The sequence below is a fragment of the Myxocyprinus asiaticus genome, chromosome 22, assembly GCF_019703515.2.
Source record: "Myxocyprinus asiaticus isolate MX2 ecotype Aquarium Trade chromosome 22, UBuf_Myxa_2, whole genome shotgun sequence".
Taxonomy (NCBI): Eukaryota; Metazoa; Chordata; class Actinopteri; order Cypriniformes; family Catostomidae; genus Myxocyprinus; species Myxocyprinus asiaticus.
The window spans coordinates 31437685-31464175 of record NC_059365.1 but is presented as its reverse complement, the minus strand read 5'-3'; the positions used below and the strand labels follow the sequence as shown (position 1 = coordinate 31464175).

The window sequence follows — 26491 nt, the reverse complement described above, 5'->3', positions numbered from 1 at the left end:
ATATGTTAAGTAACTTTTGGTGAATTCCATTTAGAACAGGCTATTAGGGTTGCTCTGTTAGTTCTGCACTATTCATTCAATTGTTTTCAATGATCATAATGTAAGGCGAGCATGTCGCAGATAAATGCCCCTTTTCAGCAGAATTTAGTGTCAGATTTGGCTGTTGTTGGAATAGAATAAGTATTTTAAATTGGTCGCAGTTTTTTGACTGTTTTCTGAGGGTTTCTTTTAAGACTAGTTGACTCCGAAATTTACATTTAAACGTCAGTGAAATTAGTCGTTCCGCACATCCCTGGTAATACCATGGTACTTTGATATACAACTACCATATTTGTGTACCATTCTGTATTTACATGATGCTTGAATGTAATTAAAAGAATACCATTGTACTACCATGGTACTTTTATGTATGTTCACCCTATTTATATACTATTGTATTTACATGGTGTCTTAAGGTAATTCATAGATACCATGATACTACCATGAACACATTTGTTGGTTTGGTGTGCACTGATTGTAGATAAATATCCACTACAACAAGCATTATTTTATTGTATATTTAAGTATTCTGTTAGTGTGTTGGTGAATGAGAGTCCGCTCCAAACTATTCTGATTCAAAACTGGTGACAGTAAACACATGGCATGATGTAGTGGTGTAGCTTTTAGTCAAAGCTATGCCGATACCTATTCAAAAATATAGTAAATTTCATAATTAAACTATTGTTACTGCTGAAAACAAAATTTTAAAAAAATTATGAAAATTAAACCTTGTTTTACTACAGAAACCATTGTTTAACCATGGTATTTAAAAAACATTACTACAAGATTTACCATGGTTACTAAAGTCATGTTTGCTACAATTTTACTAAAGTAAATCCATGGTTAATTTATTGCGAGGGAGCAATAATAAAGGGTTAGTTTACCTAAAAATGAACATTCTTTCATCATTTACTCATGCTTATGCCATTACAGATGTGTATGACTTTTTTTCTTCTGCAGAACACATTTGAAGAAAAATAGTAAAATATTTAAGCTCAGTAGGTCCTTATAATGCAAGTGGATGGTGATCAGACTTTTGAAGCTCCAAAAATCATAGACAGTCAGCATAAACGGCATTGATACAACTCCATTGGTTAAATTAATGTCTTCAAAAGTGACACGATCGCTTTTGGTGCGAAAAAGAGCAATATTTAAATTCTTTTTAACTCTAAATCATTGCTGCCGTTCAGAAGCAGTATGTGCGTGTGACGTAATCATGTTGGCATGTTCACGCGTGAACTGATGCTCCAAAATCACAGTCAGCATAAACGGCATTGATACAACTCCACTGGTTAAATTAATGTCTTCAAAAGAGACACGATCGCTTTTGGTGCGAAAAAGAGCAATATTTAAATACTTTTTAACTCTAAATTATTGCTGCCGTTCAGCAGCAGTATGTGCGTGTGACGTAATTGTGTTGGCATGTTCACGCGCGAACTGATGCACGTGATACACACACGGAAGAGCAGCGCTGCTTACAGTTGAGTAGGAGGAATGCTGTACAGAAGCTTTATTATTTTGTTTTAGATCTGTATTCATCTGTTTGTTTATTCACAATGGTGCATTTGTGTGCTTATCCTGGATGTCTCAACCAAGAGAAAAACGTGAGATTTTGCCCGTAACATGCCAACGCAAATTCATCATACGAGAAATGTGTACCAATGCTCTCGTGAATGCATATATGGCTGCTGACCGGAAGCGATGGTTTAGAGTTAAAAAGTACTTAAATATTGATCTTTTTCACAATATAAGCGATCGTATTGCTTTAGAAAACATTATGGATGAAGTTTATGCTGACTATCTGTGATTTTTGGAGCTTCAAAAGTCTGATCACCATCCACTTGCATTTTAAGGACCAGTTACTGAGCTGAGATATTTTGCTATTTTTCTTCATATGTGTTCTGCTGAAGGAAGAAAGTCATACACACCTGGGATATCATGAGGGTGAGTAAATGAGAGAATTTTCATTTTTGGGAGAACTTTCCCTTTAAGTTAAGCAAACCCTTAGTGACAATATGCTTACAATTATATCTAAAGGTTTTCTTGAAGGGTTAGTTCACCAAAACAAATGTAAATTCTCTCATCATTTACTCACCCTCATGTCATCCCAGATGTGTATTACTTTCCTTTATCTGCAGAACACAAAGAAAGATTTTTAGAAGAATATTTCAGCTCTGTAGGTCCATACAATGCAAGTGAATGGTGACCAAAACGTTGAAGCTCCAAAAAGCAATCCAATCAGTTTTGGATGATAACAGACCAAAATATATCTCCTTTTTCGATATAAATCACATCAGCAGCCTCCTTGGCGATCATGATTTCAAGTTAAATTACACTTCCTAGCACCATCTAGCACTCTGTGCATGCATCAAGCACTAGGAAGTGTAATCAAGCTTGAAATCATGATCGTGTCTTGAGACTGCAATGGCAAGATATACAGTAAAAAGGGAATTACATGTTGGTCTGTTCTCACCCAAAACCAACTGGATCACTTCAGAAGACATTGATTAAACTACTGGAGTCAAATGGATTTATTTTATGCTGCCTTTATCTGCTTTTTGGAGCTTCAAAGGTCTGGACACCATTCACTTGCATTGTATGGACCTACAGAGCTGACATATTCTTCTGAAAAAAAAAAAAAATTGTGTTATGCAAAAGAAAGAAAGTCACACATCTGGGAAAGAATGAGGGTGAGAAATGATGAGAGAATTTTAATTTTTGAGTGAAATATCCCTTTAATTTAAGGGATTATCTGCAGCTAAGTTCTTTGCTCTTGCAGTTCAAGTTATATTTGCATACATCTAATTTTGAAGAAAACTTGCAAGTAGACAGCCATCCATATAAAAGCAGAAAAAAGTCTTGTGTGGTGTAGGTAGGACTGGAATAGACGTCTGTCCAGGTTGACACAGGTTAAGGCCAACATTTGTAAGTTCACTGTCTTTAACTGGGGCTCACAGAAAAACAGAAGAAAAAAAAAATGCAATTCAAATATTGCCATATTACCCACTTCAGTATCAAATCTTATCTGGTCACAGGAGTATTCCCAGCACTATTAACAAATCTTATGATGCCTTTAAAACCCTATAACGGTTTTTGTATCCTGGGCGATACAGCATTTGAGAGGCTGAAGCAAGGAGCATTGAGTAAGTTGGCCAAATTTCTGTGAAAATTATTGAAAATAGAGTCCCTGCAAATACTGAGGTCATGAGACTATGTATTAAAACTCTGGCATCAATTCACAATCTTAATTTAAAGTAACATGGCAGCATTGTGAGAAATCCACTGACCTCACGACAAATGTTCCTACCTTTTACATGTTGTTTTCTTGAAAAATAGGCTAATGCTGCAAAATTGTCAATAAAAGATGTATGTTGAAGAAAAAAATGTAAATGTTTCAAAAAATTTAATATGTTAGAAAATAGCAATAAATTAATTAGTTTTCGTAAATTAATTTGTTGTATTTTTATGTTCTTGCCCTTTTAAGGGTTAATGATCAGCAGGCTAAAAATATTTTATAAGTACTTTTTTTCTGGAGTAATTAATGTGTATCAGTAAGTGTACAGGCTACATTTATTTCCACTGACATCTGTTTTTTGGTCTGCAGCATGCATGCTTCATCCATGCATCTGCAAACCCTCTCTGGTAAGATACAAAAGCTTGCAAAGTTGGAAAATTATGATCAATGATGAGAAAGCCTTTACCATTCAGTGATGTGGCTGTGATGTGGCTCTGTTGAGGAGTTCCTCTCTAAAAGTAAAAGAAAATACATCAATTACAGTGAAACTGCATTCCAACAGTGGGTCATTCCATAATAAAATCAAGTCTTATGAATGTAATCTTATGAAAATTCTAGAATTATAAAGAAATAACAGGTTATACTATTTTAAATCCACCCTACAGTATATCAAACATTATCTTGAGATATTTGGCATTACAATACAATACTTAAAAAGAATATCACTGTCTTCTGTATTTGAGCCTCTTTGGGTGGATTTACTGCAAAGGCAATCCCTCATAAAAATGCAGCTGAAAAGTTTCAACAGTGCAGAAAATATTATTGTCTAAAACTATTACTTTCTTAAGCATGAAGCAAATGAAACAGGGGTGAGGCACTGGACTACTACAAGTGATATTATTAAACAGTATTCCTACTACTAATCATCATCATAAAATCATGATATTCAATCCTTTAGGTAAAACACAAAAGACACTAACTTTTTCCCAGCACAATTTATAGGTACAGCAGATGACAATGTGTTTAAATGTATGTTCCCTATCTGTCACTCACTCGACGTTGTGTCGATGTAGTGACACTAGGGGTCACTCTTGGGAGCCCGAGACACCTCTGGTCTTTGATAAAAGGCCAATGAAAATTGGCGAGTGGTATTTGCATGCCACTCCCCCGGACATACGGATATAAAAGGAGCTGGTATGCAACCACTCATTCAGATTTTCTCTTCGGAGCCGAACGGTCATGCTCATTGAGCTGAATACTACTGTTCATTCACCTCTGTTGGATCTGACGGCGCATTTCAGCGGCTTCTTCCTCCTCTGCACTAGTGCACTGCAGAGAACGCCCCTGGGCACTTCGGCAGAAAAACTGGTGAGTATATTTTCTGAAAGAGCTTTTTTCCCCTCTAAAAGAGTATATATTTCTCTAAAAGAGCGCACACACGGAACGTCTTTTTAAAGACGCGTCTTTTTAAAGATGCCTTTCCGATTGTGTGTTATTCCTGGTTGCGGTTGTTATCTCTCATCTTCGGATGGTCATGATCGCTGTCTTTCGTGTCTGGGCATGACCCACACGGAGGCAGCGTTTGTGAATGGTTCATGTTCTCACTGTGAGAACATGACCGTGGCAACGTTGCGGTCGCGGCTTGCTTTCGTAAGAAAGCAAGCCACCCCAGCGGCTTCCCGCCTCGGTCCTTCTACCTACGGGTATGAAGCCAGCACGGCTAGCACTGGGGGAGATTTGGGGACCCCAATGGGGTATCCCCCCGCTGACCTCCCATTCCCCAGCACGCTCGTCTGCCCCAATCGGGTTTCCGGATGAGTTCGCCGGCTCGTCTCACGGCGAGTCTGGTTTCTTGTTTGGAGCCCGCGAAGATGATGAGCTCTCGAGCGCAGCATCGGAGAGCGGGTTTGTCCAGTCGGACGCAGAAGCCTCAGCTGGGCTTCCCCCTTCGGGGACGATTGCCCAGTCACAGACCGATGCCGAAATGACAGACATGCTTTCCCAGGCGGCCGCGAGCGTCGGGTTAGAGTGGAACCCTCCGCTCTCCCCTGAACCCTCGTGGCTTGATGATTCGTTTTTCCGCTCAAAGCAGCCACGCCCCGCTCCAGTACCATTCTTCCCAGAAGTGCATGAGGAGCTGACGAAGTCGTGGGAGGCACCTTTTACTGCCCGGCCCCGACTCCACAGTTCCCCCGCTCTCACTACCCTCGATGGCAGGACGGCCAAGGGCTATACGGCGATTCCCCCAGTAGATAAGGCGCTCACGGTGCACCTATGCCCGCAGAGCGCTGCCACCTGGTGTGGTCACCCTAAGCTCCCGTCCAAGCCCTGTAGGCTCACGTCATCCCTGACGGCTAAAGCCTACAGCACTGCTGGACAAGCCGCCTCTGCCCTGCACGCCATGGCTCTCCTGCAGGTCCACAAGCCAAGGCGCTGAAGGAACTGCACGAGGGTAGTTCCAACCCAGATTTGATGCAGGAACTGCGCTCGGTGACCGACCTCGCTCTCCAGGCGACGACGGTCACGGCGCGGTCTCTCGGGCGGACGATGGCCACACTAGTGGTCCAGGAGCGCCACCTTTGGCTCAACCTGGTCGAGATGGGCGAGGCCGACAAGACACGGTTCCTTGCTGCCCCCATTTCCCAGGCGGGCCTATTCGGCGACAACGTCGAAGACTTTGCCCAGCAGTTCTTGACAGTGAAGCAGCAGACGGAGGCAATCCGGCACATCTTGCCCCGGCGCGGCTCAAGATCTCGCACCCTGTCTGCTCATTGCCAAGGGCGTCCTCCTGCAGTGACTGCACCGGCTCCGCCGCAGCCCACCCCTTCGGCCCGGCCCCAGCGTGGAGCCCACTGCAGGAAGCCGACGCCACCCATCTCACAGCTGGCGCCGAAGAACCCACGGAGGTCCTTGAAGCGCCCCTGAGACGGACGACCCAGGGACGAGGGAACCCACTCACGTGGAGCTGGAAGGAAGACCACTCCATCCCCTGGTGGAGGGCCGGGTGGAAAATCTTTTGTTGCCTTTTTGTTTGATTTCGCCGCATGCCCAAGTGGCTGCGGTACCCAACAGTTCAGCAAAAGAGTGGCTTCCTTCCTCCCTGTGTCACATACCCGGTGCGTACGGTCGTCACCACGACTACCGTCCACGGGCTTTTTCTTGCAGGATTGGCGCTCCAGCGGTGCCCTTTCCGCCCCTGAGCGCCCAGCTGTGGCACACAGCCGCCCCCGATGTGGCAGTCTCCACGGGTTACAAGGACAGGCCTCTTCCTCCCCGTCCCAGGCTGTTCCAGGGTGGTCACAAGGAGCCAGGTAAGTGCTTTGATGTCCCTCGACTCAGCATGGCCACGACGTGCTGTGGCACCTTGTGCACCGCCCCGCTGCGAGGCCCCACCTGCCGGTACATCTGACAACGTTGTACCCTTGGTCCCCCTCGCGCGAAATTTGGAGGCGTGGCTCGCACTTTCCAATCCGTCGCAATGGCTGATCCGGACCGTCCGACTTGGCTACGCGATTCAGTTCGCCAGGTGCCCGCCCAGGTTCAGCGAAAACGCTGCCACCCTGCACGCGGAGATCGCTACCCTCCTACGGAAGGATGCGATAGAACCTGTCCCTCCAGCCGAGATGAAGAAAGGGTTTTACAGCCCCTACTTCATCGTACCGAAAAAAGGTGGTGGGTTGCGGCCAATCTTGGACCTGCGAGTACTGAACCGGGCTTTACACAGACTCCCGTTCAAAATGCATTCTGGCGAGCGTCCGGCATCAAGATTTTTTCGCGGCGGTAGACCTGAAGGATGCGTACTTCCACGTCTCGATCCTTCCTCGACACAGACCCTTCCTGCGGTTCGCGTTCGAGGGTCAGGCGTATCAGTACAAAGTCCTCCCTTTCGGCCTGTCCCTGTCTCCTCGCGTCTTTACGAAGATCGCAGAGGCTGCCCTTGCCCCATTAAGGGAGGTGGGCATTCGCATTCTCAACTATCTTGACGACTGGCTAATCCTAGCTCACTCTCGAGACATGTTGTGCGCACACAGGGACCTGGTGCTCTCACACCTCAGCCGACTAGGGCTTCGGGTCAACTGGGAAAAGAGCAAGCTCCTCCCGGTTCAGAGCATCTCTTTTCTCGGATTGGAGTTGGACTCAGTCTCCTTGATGGCGCACCTTACGAACGAGTGCACCCAGTCAGTGCTGGCCTGTTTGAAGGCGTTCAAACCGCCCTGCGGCGGTTCCGGCCGTTGATTCAAGTACGTGTTAGTTCGGACAGACAGCACGGCAATGGTAGCATATGTCAACCGCCAAGGCGGTCTGCGCTCTCGTTGTATGTCACAACTCGCCCGCCGTCTCCTCCTCTGGAGTCAGCAGCATTTCAAGTTGCTGCGAGCCACTCACATCCCGGGCAACCTCAACACAACAGCGGACGCGCTGTCACAGCAGGTTACTCTCAGGGGAGAGTGGAGACTCCACCCTCAGGTGGTCCAGCTGATTTGGAGTCGATTTGGACGGGCACAGGTGGACCTGTTCGCCTCCCAAGAATCCTCCCACTGCCCGGTCTGGTACACCCTCACCGAGGCTCCCATTGGCATAGACGCGCTGGCACACAGCTGGCCCCCTGGCCTATGCAAATATGCATTTCCCCCAGTGAGCCTGCTTGCACAGACCCTGTGCAAGGTCAGGGAGGACGAGGAGCAGGTCATCCTGGTAACACCCTACTGGCTTACCCAGACGTGGTTCTCGGACCTCACGCTCCTCGTGACAGCTCCCCCCTGGCGAATTCCCCTGAGGAAGGACCTTCTTTCTCAGGGACGGGGCACCCTCTGGCACCCGTGCCCAGACCGTTGGTTACTTTCGTAACCTCCGTTCCCTGATGGAGGGAACGAGACGTTGTGTCGATGTAGTGACCTCTGCTTTATTGAAAAAAGGCCAATGAGAATTGGCGAGTGGAATTTGCATGCCACTCCCCCGGACATATGGGTATAAAAGAAGCTGGTATGCAACCACTCATTCAGGTTTTGTGCTGAGGAGCCGAGACCAGGTCCCGGCCATTTCAACGGGTAGTTCAGCGTTGTGGCAAGAGGGACACAACGTCTCATTCTCTCCATCAGGGAACGGGGGTTACGAAAGTAAACATGACGTTCCCTGTCTGTCACTCACTCGACATTGTGTTGATGTAGTGACACTAGGGGTCCCTATACAAAACGCCACAACTATCTGAACTGTGTTATGTGAACTGGCGGTGTGTGACGGGCAGACCGCTGTGTGCCTTGTAGCCAGCGCACCAGGCTGTCACATAACCTCCCCCAACGCTCTTGTAAGCGTCGAACGGTCCTACAGGAACAAGTTGACTGCCCAACGATAGGGACAGGCTAGCCCAGCCGAGGCCTCATTCCTTCTCTTTTTTCCTCAAAAAGAGTGGAATTTGTTAACTGACTGGGAGCCATAAGTGTCTGCGTCGGGGGGTGTCCCTCCCAAGGGGAAGACACCGCGGAGACCACACCATGCCCAAAAAGGGGGGGGGGGGGTATTTTGAGTGGAAGATGTCACATGGGCTTACCGAGTCTTGTCGGAAGTATGTCATGTGGAGAGGTCCCATGTTAGGTCCTACCCGAAGGGGGAGGAGTTTCTACAGAGCATGGCAATGGGGGCAGAGTGGTCTCTGCCCAAGGAAGACGCAGTTTACTGACAGGGAAACGATTTTGCAGAAGATATCACATGGGGTCGCCTTGGGGGAACCAGCACATGTGGAGCACCTACCTCAGTACTGGGTCTCATTAGCGCATGTACTGGGCCAGCAGCGAGTTTCTCCTCGAACTCAACTGCCAGAGGGCTAAGGAGGAAAGTCATCCAGGGATCACAGTCTGTGAACACGACTGGGTGTCAGGAGCACACGTCTTCACCTCAAGGGAGGGGAAAGGCACTATGTGCAACACCCGGCCAGCTGTCCCAGAACTTACCTGCTCGTGCCTGCCAATACACGGGACGAGACCGGCTCAACCCGGAGATTGTAGAACCTCACAAAGGTGTTGGGTGTGCCCAGCCCACTGCTCTGCAGATGTCTGCCAAAGAGGCGCCACTGGTCAGGGTCCAAGAGGCCGCCACACTCTTGGTAGAGGAGTTGATGGTTGATGTATGCTACCGTCACTGTGTTGTCCGTCCGGACCAACACGTGCTTGCCCTGGATCAACAGCCGGAACCTCCGCAGGGCGAGCAGTACTGCCAACAAGTCTAGGCAGTTGATGTGCCAACGCAGCCGCGGGCCAGTCCAGGAGCCGGCGGCTGTGTGCCCATTGCATTTGGCGCCCCAGCCCGTCTTGGAGGCATCTGTTGTAACCACGACGCACCTGGAGACCTGCTCTAGGGGAACCCCTGCCCGTAGAAATGCAAGGTCGGTCCAAGGACAGAAGAGGCGGCGACAAATCAGCATGATGGCCACGCAATGTGTCCCGCGGCACCATGCCCATCTCGGGACTCGAGTCTGAAGCCATTGCTGAAGCGGTCTCATATGTATCAACTCCTTTTATACCCGTATGTCCGGGGGAGTGGCATGCAAATTCCACTCGCCAATTCTCATTGGCCTTTTTTCAAAAAAGCAGAGGTGTTTGGGGCTCCCAAGAGTGACACCTAGTGTCACTACATCGACACAACGTCGAGTGAGTGACAGATAGGGAACTAAATTTACCTCAGTTACCGGCTGCTTCACGGAAAACTGGGTAGTGCGCAAATAGGGCATTTAATTACAAAATTACCAAGCAGGAATGTTTTTAAAACACTGAAGGATAAAACAATTCAAATCTAAAGTGATATTCAATGATAGACTGACAAAACATTGTGTAAAATAATAAATAAAAATACATTTATTTTTACCTTTTTCAAGCAACACATCCACTGGCTGTTGGCCTGGTGTAGATTCAAAAACGCACATATGCAGAACTCTGACTTCTCTAACCAAGTTTCAACATAGAACAAACATTATGATCTCAACCAAATCGGTCGGGGGTACTTGTCGATGAGTCAACCTCATTTTGACATGGAATATATGTTCTATTTTCGACCTAACAACGTTCTGATGTACCAAATAAATAGTGAATGTTTTTTCAACATTGAAAATTTATCAACAACTGATCCCGACCTTTACAACTAAAAAACAGATGTTGAATCAACATCTCCTTCCTATCTAGGAAGCTACTACCCTTAATCACATATGTATGTGAGCAAGCCATTCCTTCCTGTATAATGAATTCCTCATTATTGGGAATGATGCAAAAGTAAGGCAATCATGTGCTGGGGGAATTTTAATGAAGACTTATTTTCTTGAATTAAGGTCATGCTTATTAACCAGGGGCTAAGCAAAATGTAGCAAGACACCCTTATGCAGTAAGTGGTGATGGTTGTTTATGACCACATGCTACCTCACTGTCTCCTAACCATTACTGCCTTTGGCTTGCTTTGAAGATGAATAGGCCTTTGGGAATCATTGGAAGTCTCCTTTAGAATAATATTAATGGAAGAAAATAAACAATCTCTCTCCTGACAGTGCCTGTGCAGTGATTATTACAATAAAAAAAACATAAGCAGAGCCCTGAGCAACCTGTAGTCAAACTAGTTGTATTGAATATTTATACAGAATAAAGGTAATGTGCTTATGAAAAATCCAACAACTTACCATTATACAATATTGACTCTCTGCTACTCTTCCTGGAAAAACTAAAAACCCCTGCAATGCACCAAGATGGTGGAAAAGCAGAGGCTCACGTCTGTCTCGTGCTAGTTTCTGTTTTCGTCTCACTTTAATCCTGAAATATAGACTATATATGCATGTGTAAATTTATAGTGTTAACAGAAAATAGCCCATTTTACTGCTGTAATGTGACATATCTGATTAAAATATTCAACAAAAAAATAATGTAGGTTGGGACTTGATTTTATCCATTAGGAATTGATTGGATTGTGAAAAGTTGTCTCTGTGTGACAGGTGGTTGGAGGGGCTGAAAATTAAGAAGACTTGGTGACATCAGCAGAAAAAAACAATCGTTTCAGTGGCGGAGCAGGTTATTACATTTCAATGACAAACTACGAAGACAAACATGTTTTCCTCCTGTAATAACATGCACAATAAGACTAGGAGCATGTAATAAAAAAGTAAATCTGATCAATTTTGATTTCATGTTGACTTTAACATCATCATTAACAATATTACATAAAATGCGGCATTGTATTATTAATATTCTGCTATTTTATTTGCTATGCCGTGTGTAAAAGACATTTCCCCATTCTGTGGTAGATTGTTTATCTACAAATGGCTTCAAGACAGGGAGCTTGTACTTCAATGTGCTGGGATGTTTGCCATCACTGCACCTAATGTTTGTGAAGTATCCAGGTGATTTGTACATGTATGCCAGAGAATAAGATGCTATGGGAATGGAACAACTCAACCTTTAAGGTCTAAAGAGAGTACCATAGTTTTCCCAGTGTCTCTTGTCCCTTATGTATGTATATACCTTGGTGTTTCAGTGAGAGAAGCAGTTAGCTTTAAAGGAATATTCCAGGTTCAATAAGCTAAATCGACAGCATTTGTGGCATAATATTGATCCCTTGTCCCTGCTTTTCTTTAAAAAATAAAATAAAATCTGGGTTCCAGTGAGACATTTACAATGAAAGTCAATGGGGCCAATCTGTAAACATTAAAATACTCACTGTTTCAAAAGATAAGCCAAAAGACATAAACAATATTTGTGTTAACATGATTTTAGCGTGATAAAATCGCGTACTAACCTTTTCTGTGTAAAGTTTTGCCAATTTTACAACTTCGTTGCCATGATGATGTAATGTCAACAAACCCTAAAATTACTGTAAAAATGACAATTTAAACAACTTTACATCTCAAACAATACACTAGTTTTGAAAGAATAATTAATGTAAGTGCTTTTATAAAATGATAAGCTTCACATTTCTGCCTTTAAACCCTCCAAAAATTGGCCCCATTGTAAGTGCCATTTTATTTATTTATTTATTTATTTATTTATTTATTTATTTTTGAGAAAAGAAGGGACAAGTCCTGAAATAATTTTCTGTGGTAATCAACATTATGCCACAAATGCTGTCGATTGAGCTTAACTTGTATCGAGCCAGGAATATTCCTTTAATTCATTAAGTTGAACCAAAGTCTGTTTACTCTGTGGCCATCCTGGTAAAACTATTTTCTATGTAAGTAATACAAGTACAGCTCCAATCTACTTGAATGGGAAAAAATTTCCAAATCCATTTAAGATTATGTTTCAAAAACACATTTCAAATAATCTGACAATAACGGTATCATCATTTTGCTAATTTAGCTATTTCCAGTTATGCAATGTTCTAAAGTAAATAAACTTCAGCGGTCAATAAAATGATTGGTTCTTTTTACTGAAAGGCTGGACTACAATTCCTACAGCTGTTATGTTGAGCAATACAATTTTTCCTATTACATTTTCTATGAGTGACCTGTCCCCTCCCGCTTATACTGTCTCTAGCTAAACCCCATCTCCGTTTGTGAATGCAGTGCACAAACTGTACCTGTTCAAGGCTAAGTACTGCGACAGGTAATGCCAGTGTGTCTCACACCACTTGTCACTCTTTCTGTTGAGATGCTTGCTAAATACAACAAAAAACATGTTGATTGTTTTGTCCGATGTCCGATTTGCAGGGGGAAAATGTTTTTTTTTTTTTTTAACTGAATGATCCAAAAAGATTCAAGGAATGGGTTTAAACTCAGGAGCTCAGATTAGCAGTTTGAATCAGAGTCACTTTCTCAGCCAATCATACAGTGAATCATCCGTCAGTGAGTAGCGATGTCCAGTTCGTGAACGAATCATTCTTTTGAACCGGTTCTTTTTAGTGAATGAGTTGAACTAGTCATTTGAAATCACTGAATCATTTGAAACAGTTCGCATCTCGAGTCAACACTGATCCACAAGTTACTCTGTCTTAACCTGTCTCTCGGATGTGCCTGACACTCTGAATCGAAATGAGCTGATAACCAGGAGTAATATGATCCTAGAACTGGTGATATCTGCTTTTGCCAGCTCTTCTTTGCAATGAACCGCTCCATCCAGTGCACAAATTGGACTGAATGCTTGGGTCACAACAGTTCTCGAGTCAACAGTACACTGAACTTTCGGAGGTGTCCGACACACTGAGAACCGATGAGCTGCTGACATTGAGCATGTGTGTGAATAAGGGCCGAAATGTATGTTTCAGGTGTATTTTGCTGAACAACAGAGAGTGTAACAAATAAAACATACTGTAAATTTGTTTATGACTTGATTGTATTACCGTTTTATCAGCGTATGAAGATGATCCAGTCTACAGCTCTCGAGTCAACAGTACATTGAGTCGTTCGCAGCAGTTCTCGAGTCAACAGTACACTGATCCAAGGACAGCAGCTCTTGAGTCAACAGTGCATTGAGTCGATCACAGCAGTTCTCGAGTCAACAGTACACTGATCCGAGAACAGCAGTTCTCGAGTCAACAGTAAACTGATCCGATTACAGCAGCTCTTGAGTCAACAGTACATTGAGTCGATCACAGCAGTTCTCGAGTCAACAGTACACTGATCCGAGGACAGCAGCTCTCGCGTCAGCAGTACATTGAGTCGATCACAACAGTTTGTGAGTCACCAGTACACTGAACTGAGAATTGCCTCTTTCGGACATAATACTGAGAATTGCTGATCAATGAGCAGCTGATGAGCATGTATGAATCGAGGACTTAAATGAGGGGGCGAAACATTTCAGGCGAGAGATGTAAACATATTTTACTATTGAGTGTTGTGCATGCAGATTATATCTGAAGTTGTGATGAGCTGGATCATGGTTTCTGTAAAAAAGGGTGAGTTGATTAAGACCAGCTTAAAAACTTTTTATGCTTTAAACGTGTAGAACATCCACATTTGTATATCGGTGTCAGTATTGGGTGCTTTAGGTGCAAAACTTTAATGTAGGATGTATTGTAAGATCACTGAATGAAACACTGATGACAAACACCCTTATTATTATAACTTAATTAAATAAAATGTTATAATCAGCAATATGCTCTTACATATGGCTTTATTGAATGTGTTTGTGCGTGTATTCTACAATACCGGCGTGTTAGCATTATATATAGTGACGTCGTTATGTGATTACGTAAATGAACTAGTGAATCGTTTTTTTGAACCAGTTCATTGAAACAAACCATCCGAAATAACCGGTTCGCAGAAAAGAATTCCCACCACATTATGTACCAAATCTAGTTTTTTCTGGTTATTTTGGGGACTTTTGAGATTTCAATCAGTTTGGACTCTTGAAGCCTCTGTGTCTGGGTCGCCATCACAGTATGGAAAGACTATGGGTATGTCTCAATCAGCTCCCTAGCTCCCTATGTCATGAATTAGTATATCGTGAACAAGAATTCAGGCACAGGCAAGGGTACTGATCCACTGATCATTGGGACACTTATGACTCAATCAGCTGTGACACGATAAGGAGCTCGCGAATTCAAGCGCAACTGTCATTAATCAGCACCATCACTGTATAAATGACACTATCGCTCATTTTCGTCGAAGATATTAAAACGTACAGTGTTAATATGAAAGATAAATGACATTAAATAAAGAAATTAAACTATAAAGGAAACTTCTTTTAACAACTCTAATATTTAAAAGATTGTTTCTCATTCATTGTAATTATGGATGAAAGACTTTTAAAGAGAAAATAAGGCTTTGACATTATACATATTTACACTTGTGCTCGTCTAACGAATTGGGAGACTTCAGAAGACGTGACGGCGTTTCCGTTAAGTGAACATATTGAGCAACGATGCACCCTGGTTTTTACGGTGCATTGTGGGATTTTTTAGAAAGCAAACGTTTCAGTGCACTTGAACTATTTTGCGATTGAGACAGCCCTAGAAATGGCCGACTCACTGATCAGCGCCCTGACTACTGAACTAGGGAACTGATTGAGACGCACCCTAAGAACATTTTGAACACATTTTATGTCATTATAATAATAATGAAATATATATACACTATATGGACAAAAGTATTGGGACACCTACACATTACACCTACAGGAGCTTTTATGATATCCCATTCTAAATCCATAGGCATTAATATCAAGTTGGTCCCCCCTTTGCAGCTATAACAGCTTCCACTCTTCTGGGAAGGCTATCAGCAAGATTTTGGAGTGTGTCTGTTGGAATTTTTGCCTATTCTTCCAGAAGAGCATTTGTGAGGTTAGACACTGATGTTGGACGAGAGGGCCTGGCTCGCAATCTCCGTTCTAGTTCATCCCAAAGGTGTTCGATAGGGTTGAGGTCAGGGCTCTGTGCAGGCCAGTCAATTTCTTCCACACCAAACTCATCCAACCATGCCTTTATGGACCTTGCTTTGTGCACTGGGGCACAGTCATGCTGGAACAGAAAAGGGCCTTCCCCAAACTGTTTCCACAAAGTTGGAAGCATAGAATTTTTCAAAATGTCTTGGTAAGCTGAGGCATTAACATTTCCCTTCAGTGGAACTAAGGGGCCTAGGCCAACCCCAGAAAAACAACCCCATAGCATTATCCCTCCTCCACCAAACTTTACAGTTGGCACTATGCAGTCAGGCAGGAAACGATCTCCTGGCATTCACCAAACCCAGACTTGTCCATCAGACTGCCATATAGAGAAGCATGATTCGTCACTCCACAGAACACGTTTCCACTGCTCCAGAGTCCAGTGGCAGTGTGCTTTACACCACTCCATCCGACGCTTGGCATTGTGCTTGGTGATGTAAGGCTTGCATACAGCTGCTCGACCATGGAAACCCATGTCATGAAGCTCCCAGCACACAGTTTTGTGCTGATGTTAATGCCAGAGGAGGTTTGGAACTCTGCAGTTATTGAGTCAGCAGAGCATTGGCGACTTTTACACACTATGCGCCTCAGCACTCGGCGACCCCACTCTGTAACTTTACGTGGTCTGCCACTTCATGGCTGAGTTGGTGTGGTTCCTAAACGCTTCCACTTTGCAATAATATCACTTACAGTTGATCGTGGAATATCTAGGAGGGAAGAAATTTCACAACCTGACTTGTTGCAACGGTGGAATCCTATTACAGTACCACGCTCAAATTCAGTGAGCTCTTTAGAATGACCCATTCTTTCACAACTGTTTGTAAAGGCAGACTGCATGGCTAGGTGCTTGATTTTATACACCTTTGGCAATGGGACTGAGTGAAACACATGAATTCAATGATTAAGAGGTGTGGCCCAATACTTTTGTCCATATATATATATATATATATATATATATATATATATATATATATATATATATATATATATATATGAATTTTTAAAACTATCAGCCAAGTAATCTGTTATCAGCTGTCTTTCTTTTTTTTTCTTTTTTTTTAACTAATCTATCTTGCCTCAGAACAACCATCTAAATTAAGCAGTTCTGTAATTTGGCAACTAAAACAGTAATTTCCCTCCTAAATGTTGCAATTTAAAACTGCAACATTTAGTGACCCCATAATATTTTTTTTAGTCTGGAGCTCTGAAGTTGGATACAGTCATGCTAAAGTAATGGGAGAGTTACTACCCACCCCCTTATTGTCATTCAAATAATCTTGATTTTACTGTACATAGCAACATAATCCAAACATTGTATTGTTTTTTTGTTTGTTGTTGTTGTTGTTTTTGGGGGGATTTTTCCCCTTTTTCTCCCAATTTGGAATGCCCAATTCCCAATGTACTTTTTAAATTCCCAATGTGCTTTTTAAGTCCTCGTGGTCACGTAGTGATTCGCCTCAGTCCGGGTGGCAGAGGACGAATCCCAGTTGCCTCTGCATCTGAGACCGTCAACCCACGCATCTTATCACGTGGCATGTTGAGCACATTGCCACGGAGCTTCACGCCATTCACCGCGGCAGCCACGCTCAACTCACCATGCGCCCCACCGAGAACGAACCATATTATAGCAACCACGAGGAGTTTACCCCATGTGACTCTACCCTCCCTAGCAACCGGGCCAATTTGGTTGCTTAGGAGACCTGGCTGGAGTCACTCAGCACACCCTGGGATTCAAACTAGCGAGCTAGCGAACTCCAGGGGTGGTAGCCAGCGTATTTTACCACTGAGCTACCCAGGCCCCCCACATTGTAATGTTTAATGCATCATGAAGCAACTTTTAGCATCACAGTCATAGAGAATGTCAGATGACGAGTTCACGTACCAAACTAAATGTTGCTCAGACATTCCCCGAAGATATTTCATGATGTCTCTTTGTATGAAGACAGCTAATATTTTCACTCAAGATTGTGGTAATTGTGCTACTGGAAGGAGCCAGGGGCAACACGCTTTGATGAAGCGCTAGTGAAGAGTTCTGCCTAGCCACAGTGGGCTCATTGTTGGTGTTTTTCGACTGGCTCTTGAACTGTATTATGTAACCTGTTCGGATGTGGCAGCACTGTGAGGCTCCTGCATGCTGACTATGTTTTCCCCTATCATTGCAGATCTCATCATGAGAGTGGCAAAGGATAAATTCGGGGCCATAAAATCTGAGTACCAGAAGGTAAGTGTATATGACTGCAGCTACCTGAACCTCCATGCAATTACATACTCCTCCACTGCAGTTAAGTTGTGAGGACATTGTCTTAGCACATCTATTATGAAATAATATAATTGCCTATGAAAGCCAAGGAGAGAACCTTCCCCATTATGGGCTTATTCTGGAAGAGTTGTTAATTTCTTTTGGCATTAGACTCTGTAGTAAATAAATCATTCATTCCTATGGGGAAAATGTGGAGAAATACACAATATATTTGGCTATTTTTATATGAAAAACATCCAGAAAAGCTGTTTTGTTGTTGTTGTTGTTGTTACTCTATAAGAAACAGTGCAGTTTGATCGCAGCTCATGATAGTCTCCCTATCAGTTTCTTAGTAGGATTCTATGAATTCTTCTGCTGTATTTCAGCAGGATTGTTTGACAGTTGATCATCTTTTTGATTATATTTATTACCTTTACCTGTAATAACATGCTGCAGACATATACATGCTGTGGGGTTTCACATGTGTCCCTTCTCCACAAATTGGTTCCAGCCACAGCATTCTTCCTTTAGCTTCTTTTTATCCCAATTGGCAGCCGATAAAAAATTTGTTCTGGGTTTTTGTCTTTGTTTGAAGTGCAAAAAACTATACAGCTTTTTGTTGTGTTTTTTTTTTTACATGTTTTTTTTATTTTGGTAAAAATGGCCAAATGTCAGATGTTTCTCCCTGTTTTTCTCAAAGAAATGAATAGATAACTGGTCACCGGGATAAGTGCACGTCATTGTGACTGTATCTATGGCATGAGTTTGTGATGGGACTATTTGTTTATCCAACCAATGGGGTGATTCTCATGAAACCTATTAAGAAAATGTCCTGGTCATATTAACCCCAAATAAAAAAATTAAAAAAAGTATTATGTTTTGCATTCAGAAAACGAAGGCTACATTTAGTACCATTAAAACTTTTTTACATTGTGACATTATATTCAGGACACGCAGGCACATTTTACCCCCCAATTCTCATTATCGTAACATGTCCGGACATTTACTTTTACTATTTCCCTTATTTTCAATGATGATTCTCATAACACATGTGACTTTTTACTGTAAAAAATGTACTGTAAAGATAAAAAACAATATTTTTTTATAATTAAAATCATTCAAAATGAACAGACAGTACCAAGGAACTACAACTATGATGTATAAATACAATTTAAATAATATATTATATTTTTCACATTGCAGTAATGAGAATATCCTAATAACCTTTTTTCCTTTTTTTGCATTGCGGTAATGAGAATTCGAGGTAAATTGTGCGTAACTTTCATGAAAATAATGTCACATTGTAAAACATCGTAATGGCCATAAAAAAGGCTTAATTTTCTATGTGCAAAATATAATTTCTTGTTTTTTGTTTTGTTTTTGGGGTAAAACGGGACCAGGACATTTTCGTTGGAATCACCCCGTGACAAACGGGGATAGTGATGAGGAAACCATTTTTAAATTCCGTTTGGTGATGCTAGTGAACATTTTACACAACATTTAATCAAACAATTTGATTACAGATAATACATACAATCCATTGGCAAGGCTGTCGGTAAATTTTGGAACTGACACAAATCAGTTAACCACTTGTAATAATCTGTATCAGCAGATTATTTGGCCTAGGTGATACACTGGTCATTCACTATAATCCCATATTATCATATTCACTCATTCGTTTTTGTTTGGTTCTGTTTTGCTCTTGTTACACTTCTGGATATGGCTGTCATGACTGTCAGTCAAATCCATGATTCTTTTAAACTCTAGGACTGTCAAAATGGGTCCAGTGATCACTGTAGATGGCATGTTTTCTTCTTAGTTCTTAAGTGCTTTTATTTGCCATTATTTTGACAGTTTATTTGATTTTGCTTACCATCTGTTCTGTTCTATATTTTTCTTATATTTTTGCTTTTCTGCATGGCTATCATCATTTGGCACCTACCAGCCAGAAAACATTGTTCTGACACTACAGGTAATGTGTGTGCAGTGCTGTAAAGAGCCAAACCTAACCCAAGTCTGACCATCCTCATTCCTTAGTCACACCTAACCCTTACAAATCCCATCCCTGCACTCATTATGTTCCAAAGTTAATTTGTATGTTATACTCCAGAGTCCAGTCTACACTTTTGTTGTCACAGCAACTGTTTGTGGTTGTGTCGTCCACGTGTTTTCATGAATGTAGGAACATTACATGAAGTGGATTCAAATTCACATAATTTAATAGTGGTATTAGATTGCTTTAAAATCCTGAAATGTATTCATTTTTTCTGGGTTTTTGTCTTGTTATTGGATACAGTCTGTTATTAATCAACATGCAACCCCACAGGAGAGAAATCACAAATCAGATCTTTTTAATATTTCAATTGCTTCTCCTTGACAGAAATTAGATTAAATGGAGAAAAAATTTTCACAAAAAGAGTAACCTCACATGTGTCTCCTCTCCTCTTCTGAAAAACTGACTATATATCCAAATGTTTTACTTAATTAAAAACATAGGTATTCAATGTGTCTTTGATCTCTTTAGTTTGTAAGATGACCACAGAAACTTTCTTGTCTTGAATGTGCTGATAAGAGAGAAGCTCAGCAGAGAGTCACTAAGAGGGAATAACAGTTCATGATGCCCATAAAAGGACAGTCAAAAACGCTTTCCTTTTCTTATCCTTATCCTTTTCTTAATCAGTATATTCGACTTGATTTTTGAAAATATATACACTGGCGGCCAAAAGTTTGGAATAATGTACAGATTTTGCTGTTTTGGAAGGAAATTGGTACTTTAATTCACCAAAGTGACATTCAACTGATCACAAAGTATAGTCAGGACATTAATGATGTAAAAAAACAGCACCATCACTATTTGAAAAAAGTAATTTTTTATCAAATCTAGACAGGCCCAATTTCCAGCAGCCATCACTTCAACACCTTATCCTTGAGTAATCATGCTAAATTGCTAATTAGGTACTAGAAAATCACGTGCCATTATATCAAACACAGTTGAAAGCTATTTGGTTCAGTAAATGAAGCTTAACATTTTCTTTGTGTTTGTTTTTCAGTTGCCACAGTATGCAATAGACTGGCATGTCTTAAGGTCAATATTAGGACAAAAATGACAAAAAATAAACAGCTTTCTCTAGAAACTCATCATTCAATCATTGTTTTGAGGATATACAATGCTTGAAATTGCCAAAAAAACTGAAGATTTCATTCAAAGGTGTCCACTACAGTCTTCAAAGACAAAGGACAACTGGCTCTAACAAGGACAGAAAGAGATGTGGAAGACCAGATATACAACTAAACAAGAGGATAAGTACATCAGAGTCTCTAGATTGAGAAATAGACGCCTCACATGACCTCAGCTGACAGCTTCATTGAATTCTACCCGCTCAACAGCAGTTTCATGTACAACAGTAAAGAGAAGACTCAGGGGTGCAGGCCTTATGGGAAGAATTGCAAAGAAAAAGCAACTTTTGAAACCGAAAAAAGAAAAGAAAAGGTTAGAGTGGGCAAAGAAACACAGACATTGGACAACAGATAATTAGAAAAGAGTGTTATGGATCTTAAACCCATTGAGCTTTTGTGGGATCAGCTAGACTGTAAGGTGTGTGAGAAGTGCCCGACAAGACAGCCACATCTATGGCAAGTGCTACAGGAAGCGTGGGGTGAAGTGTCACCTGAGTATCTGGACAAACTGACAGCTAGAATGCCAAAGATCTGCAAAGCTGTCATTGCTGCACGTGGAGGATTTTTTGATGAGAACACTTTGAAGTAGTTTAAGAATATTTTTTTCAGATTATAATAGTAATTTTTCACGTTATGTCTTGACTATACATTGTGATCAGTTGAATGCCACTTTGGTGAATAAAAGTACCAATTTCTTTCCATAAGAGTAAAATCTGTACATTATTACAAACTTTTGGCCACCAGTGTATATATATATATTTCCCTACCTCTATTAGCTGGTAAGCTTTTCTGCCATCATCAAAAAGACTTTCAGTCCTTGCCCACATAGGCATGACAGGAAACGAGCTTTAAGAAAACACTTTAAGAGAAATTTAAATATGGAAAAGCTATACCCTTTAGAGAAAGCAAGGGTACTTGGTGACAGACAAAGCCTCTGGTTATTTCAACGGATTAAGTTTGTTCTCATGCTGGCCTGAAGAGAGGCCTGTTCATTCAGAAGTGTCAGTAATGCCACAGGACATGTGCAAATGGATCACAAAGATATTCCATACAACTTGTGCACTAAATTCCAACCTTTCTGAAGCTTTTTTAAATTGTTATTCACTGAAAATCTTGCTTTAAAGCCATAGTCACCGTTTACTTTAAATATATGAAAAAGAACAGCTTTGGCAATCTGCAATAAATGACTCACTTTCTGTTCAACAGAAGAAAGTCTTTAGTATTTTGAAAGACATAAATGTGAGTAAAAGATGACAGATTTCTTTTTTCATTTAAGTGGAATGTTCAGTAATACATTACTGAAAAGAGACCCGACTTAAATTGCATTTGGGAAACCATCCCAAACATATTTTCTTCAGATTTATTGCTCATTTCAGCATTTCCAACCTGTGCATCTTTGTGGTGTGTGCAGGTGATTTATTATGAGATTGGTTTCGTGGTTTGTGCCACTCTGGGCCTGCTGTTCACCATGCTGCTGCCGCTGGTCGGGCTTCTCTTCTGTTTGTGCCGCTGCTGTGATAACTGTGGAGGAGAGATGCACCAGAGACAGAGGAAAAACGGAGACTGCCTAAGAGGACTGCTGACCACACTGCTACTCACCACCACCTTTATTATCACGTATGTGTGTGTGTGTGTGTGTGTGTGTGTGTGTGTGTGTGTGTGTGTGTGTGTGTGTGTGTGTCAGTGGTGGAAAGAGTACTGATATTTTTTTCCTTAAGTAAAAGTAATGCTACTGAAGGAGTAATTCACTTGAGTACAAGTACTAAGAAATATTATGACTCAAGTAAGAGTAAATAAGTAGTTTTACTGGAAAACTACTCAAGTAATTATGTTACAAGTTACTTTATGAAAATGATACTATATATATAATATATACGCTTCCATTTTTAGAACACAAAGACATTTTTGTTCTTGAAAGAAACTTCCTTTCAACAAGGATGCATTAAATTGATCAAAATCATTAATTGCCAGTATTATTACGGTTGAAAATAATTGGTTTAAGTGATATTTATTCCATTGTTTCCTTTACCCATGATGGCAGACATATACTGTGTAATCTATTCCTTACAAAAGCATTCTAAAGTGCTAAATTGGTACTCAAGAAAATATTCTTATTATTAGAACAATTGAAAATGGTTGCACTAATGTAACACTGAGGGAGGTCTCAAGAGCAGGATCTAAACAGAGTGAAACAGTATTTAATCAAGTAAACAAAGTACAGATTAACGGGGTAAACACAGGAACAAAAGAAACCTCCACGATGGGAAAAACACAGGAACAGAGAAAACATCAACGATGGGAACGGGTCAAAGAACAGGAGATCAAAACACATAACAACTGACAAAGGTAAAACAGACATCAGGGCAATATATACACAAGGATAACGAGGTAAATGAAACACAGGTGAGAAACAATGGGGAACAGCTGGAAGTGATCAGAGCAGGGGATTATGGGAAGTGTAGTCAGGGGGAACAGATGACAGAGGCAAAACACAGGGCAGACAACAGTGAATCATAACAGCTACCATATGGAAATCACAATACAGTGGGGGTTTTTCTGAGGTATTGAGTTCTTACAAGTTGCTGTACACTTGCAAGTCAAATTTTGGTTTTAAAAATAGCCATAAAAAATAAAACACATTTCTCCTGAAATTCTATTTTCTCCTAAAGTCTATTGTTTTAGAGAGATGAAGGCTATTCCATGCATTACTGTTTTGAAAAAAGAATCTCTAACCAGGATGGAAAGGGAAGTGGACAGCCAGATGCACAAAAAAAAAAAAAGACAAGTAAATCACAGTCTCTAGTTTGAGAAACAGACTCCTCACAGGTCCTAAACTAGCAGCTTATAAATGCCAAAGACCTGCATTGCTGCAAGAGGATTCTTGGACGAACAGAACATTTTAAGAATACAACATTTATTTAAATCGAATTAGCCATTTGTAACATTCTAAATGTCTCTAAATCGTCTCTAAACTACATAATGTGCATTGTGACTGAAACACATTCCTATTTCAGGTTTATTCTCATTCACGTATGTCCAAGTACTTTGGCTATTAAGTTAACATACTGTACAAAACTAATATATTGCAATATTATAGAGGAGGAAATTTATCCTCTATGATATTGCAGCAATTATCCAGATATGCAATGAGATTATTAAGCAAACTTTTATCAACTCCTTCATGCCAACTGAATAAAATAAGGCAAAAATAAACATTTCACACAGCGTTTAATGAGAGATATGATTGATTCAAAAACTAAAATTGGTTGTTCTGCATATATATTATTGTATTACAGTTGTAATAATAAAGTGTTAATTAACATTATGGTTATTTAACATACTGAGATATTATTATTAAGTAAATTGTAGCATTTGGTTACATTATGTTTTGTGATTTCTCGTACCTTCTTTATATAACATCCATCCCTTGCACACTTTTGACCTCTAGCAGGTGAGGGTTTTCAGACAGATAAACAGCAGAACTGGGTAGGGAAGTACAGTACAGCACTGTGAGCGAGAGTGTTATACGCTAGAACGGTTTATTTTGAACAAGAGGGGTGAACGTTTACGGAATTTAATGCGGGAGTACAATACCGAACTGATGCAAATTGATAGAAGCGGAGAGCGATGGTGCAAGGAACCAGACGGCGAGAAGAAAATGATGTTCAGTGAAAAGAAGATCAATGTAATTGTAACTATATCAGATATTATTAATAAAATATGGGAACTCTTTGCGTGGGCATTTTTTGCCCCCATATTTTGAATTTCCGGGATATTTTTGACAATTTCTGTGGCATTTTTGCTCCGAGTCCCGGTTAATTTCTGACACTATTGGCATTGTATCTTTCTAAGGTATATAAAAAGTTTGTTTTAGACATATAGTAGCAAGTAAACAAGATATTCCCACATATATGTCAAACTACATTGTGTTAATGTTTGACAGTTAAAACATTGCCTACCTTAAAAACAAGTGAAGTTTGATCAGTGGTTAAACATGTTCAGACAGTTCCCTCGTACCTGAATGAACGGTTTCTTTCCAGAATAAAATGAAATATGCAGAAAATCACAGTATTACAGTTCTTGTTTAGTGACAGAGCAGAAAGTCTTGGAGAAGCTAGAGAAGAGAGGACACCGGCGGCAGTTTATGCAAGCTGCTGCTGTGCCCTGCGGGCTTCCGTCGTGCCGTGCACATCGCGTTTTAGTTTATAAACAGATTTAGCGCTTATAGCTTTCTTCTTCCCAAAAATTCAGAAATATTATGTATTTTTTTGTACTTTGTAATTGTGGTGAAAAATAATTGTAGTGAAGTTGAATACTTCATTTATAATCAACTCAAGTAAAAGTACTATTATTTATTTACACTTTAAAAAAGTTGAAAAATGTACTCAAGTACTGTAATGAGAGTAGTTGTAATTCATTACTTTCAACCTCTAGTGTGTGTGTTTGTCTAAACATGTATTTGTGCTTCTGTGCTTATATGTGCTGCATTTTAAGGCAACACAGACACAAAGACGCGAAGGATTGGCATTTCCATAATGCATTGTGACAAAGTTTATCCAAGATGGCGAGAGAATTGACGACGAGTCTGTAAATACTGTATAAAATTAATTAAATACAGTAAAGCATCAATAAAAATAGTAAATCTAATTAAAAATCAACTGTTATGCCTTTATGTATTTTTATGCTTATTAGAAAATAGGGACATTAGCTTAGCAACATGCTAATGCCAAAGTGTTGAAATCAATTGTGGGCCGAGTTTCCTGTGCACTTTTTGTTAGGAGTGCTGTGTGTATGAGTCACTTTACTATCCCTTAATTTTTGCAAACTGATTTTTACGTGGCTCATTGTACTTATTGCGGCAGTTTCTTAAAACAACTATGACTTTTATTCACATTCACACATAATACGAGTAAAAGGGCTGATTATCAGTTCATAAACACTCACTTTTCACCCTGTTCCTCACACAGTGCTATCTTATGACATCAAAACACATTTTAACATTTGCATTACATAAAGCCATTACATACAAGCTTGTTCGAGTGTGATCAAATTGTGATGTAGCTTAACTGATGCCAACACCATCATATATGTCAAAAGGACTAAAGCCTGTCAACCAAAACATGAGCTCATTGATGTCATTAATTGAGTCTGCTTTTTTATTCCATCCAGTTACTCCTGGTCGGAGGCTTCCGTAAATATTTAGTTTATACATAGGGTTATGTCCTATCTAAATTTAATGGTGCAATGCTCAAATATTTTGTAGTGCATAAATTGTGACTTAGTACCCATTTACGCCACAACTAGGCTAAGTTGTAACGTACGTATAGCTGATGCAACCGGGCCCAGGTGCCTAAATCATGCCAAGTTGGACTTTCAGCATCAATGTTACTTGTGTCTGGTATTTAAATCAATCAAACTCAAAAGCCAATGCTATGTTCAACATGCACAGTTTTT

At 41.0% G+C, this 26491-nt stretch overlaps 1 protein-coding gene and 1 long non-coding RNA gene across 10 annotated transcripts in view; one reads left to right on the top strand and one right to left on the bottom strand.

The window, feature by feature from the left end:
* The window catches only part of LOC127413032 (prominin-1-A-like), a 118197-nt gene that overhangs the window by 47313 nt on the left and 44393 nt on the right, over nt 1-26491 (top strand). For 5 of the 9 annotated variants that reach the window (XM_051649827.1, XM_051649835.1, XM_051649830.1 and 2 more), the window contains exons 2-4: nt 17784-17842; nt 19806-19832; nt 22449-22654. In XM_051649827.1, the coding sequence (XP_051505787.1) occupies nt 17784-17842; nt 19806-19832; nt 22449-22654 (292 nt within the window). The remainder of the gene's footprint in view (nt 1-17783; nt 17843-19805; nt 19833-22448; nt 22655-26491) is intronic. The other 4 variants (XM_051649833.1, XM_051649829.1, XM_051649831.1 and 1 more) reach the window with 1 other exon arrangement.
* LOC127413062 (uncharacterized) lies at nt 24249-25194 on the bottom strand. The gene is made up of 2 exons (XR_007892530.1): nt 24997-25194; nt 24249-24463 (listed from the first exon to the last, which is right to left on the bottom strand). It is a non-coding gene; the product is annotated as an uncharacterized LOC127413062 (long non-coding RNA).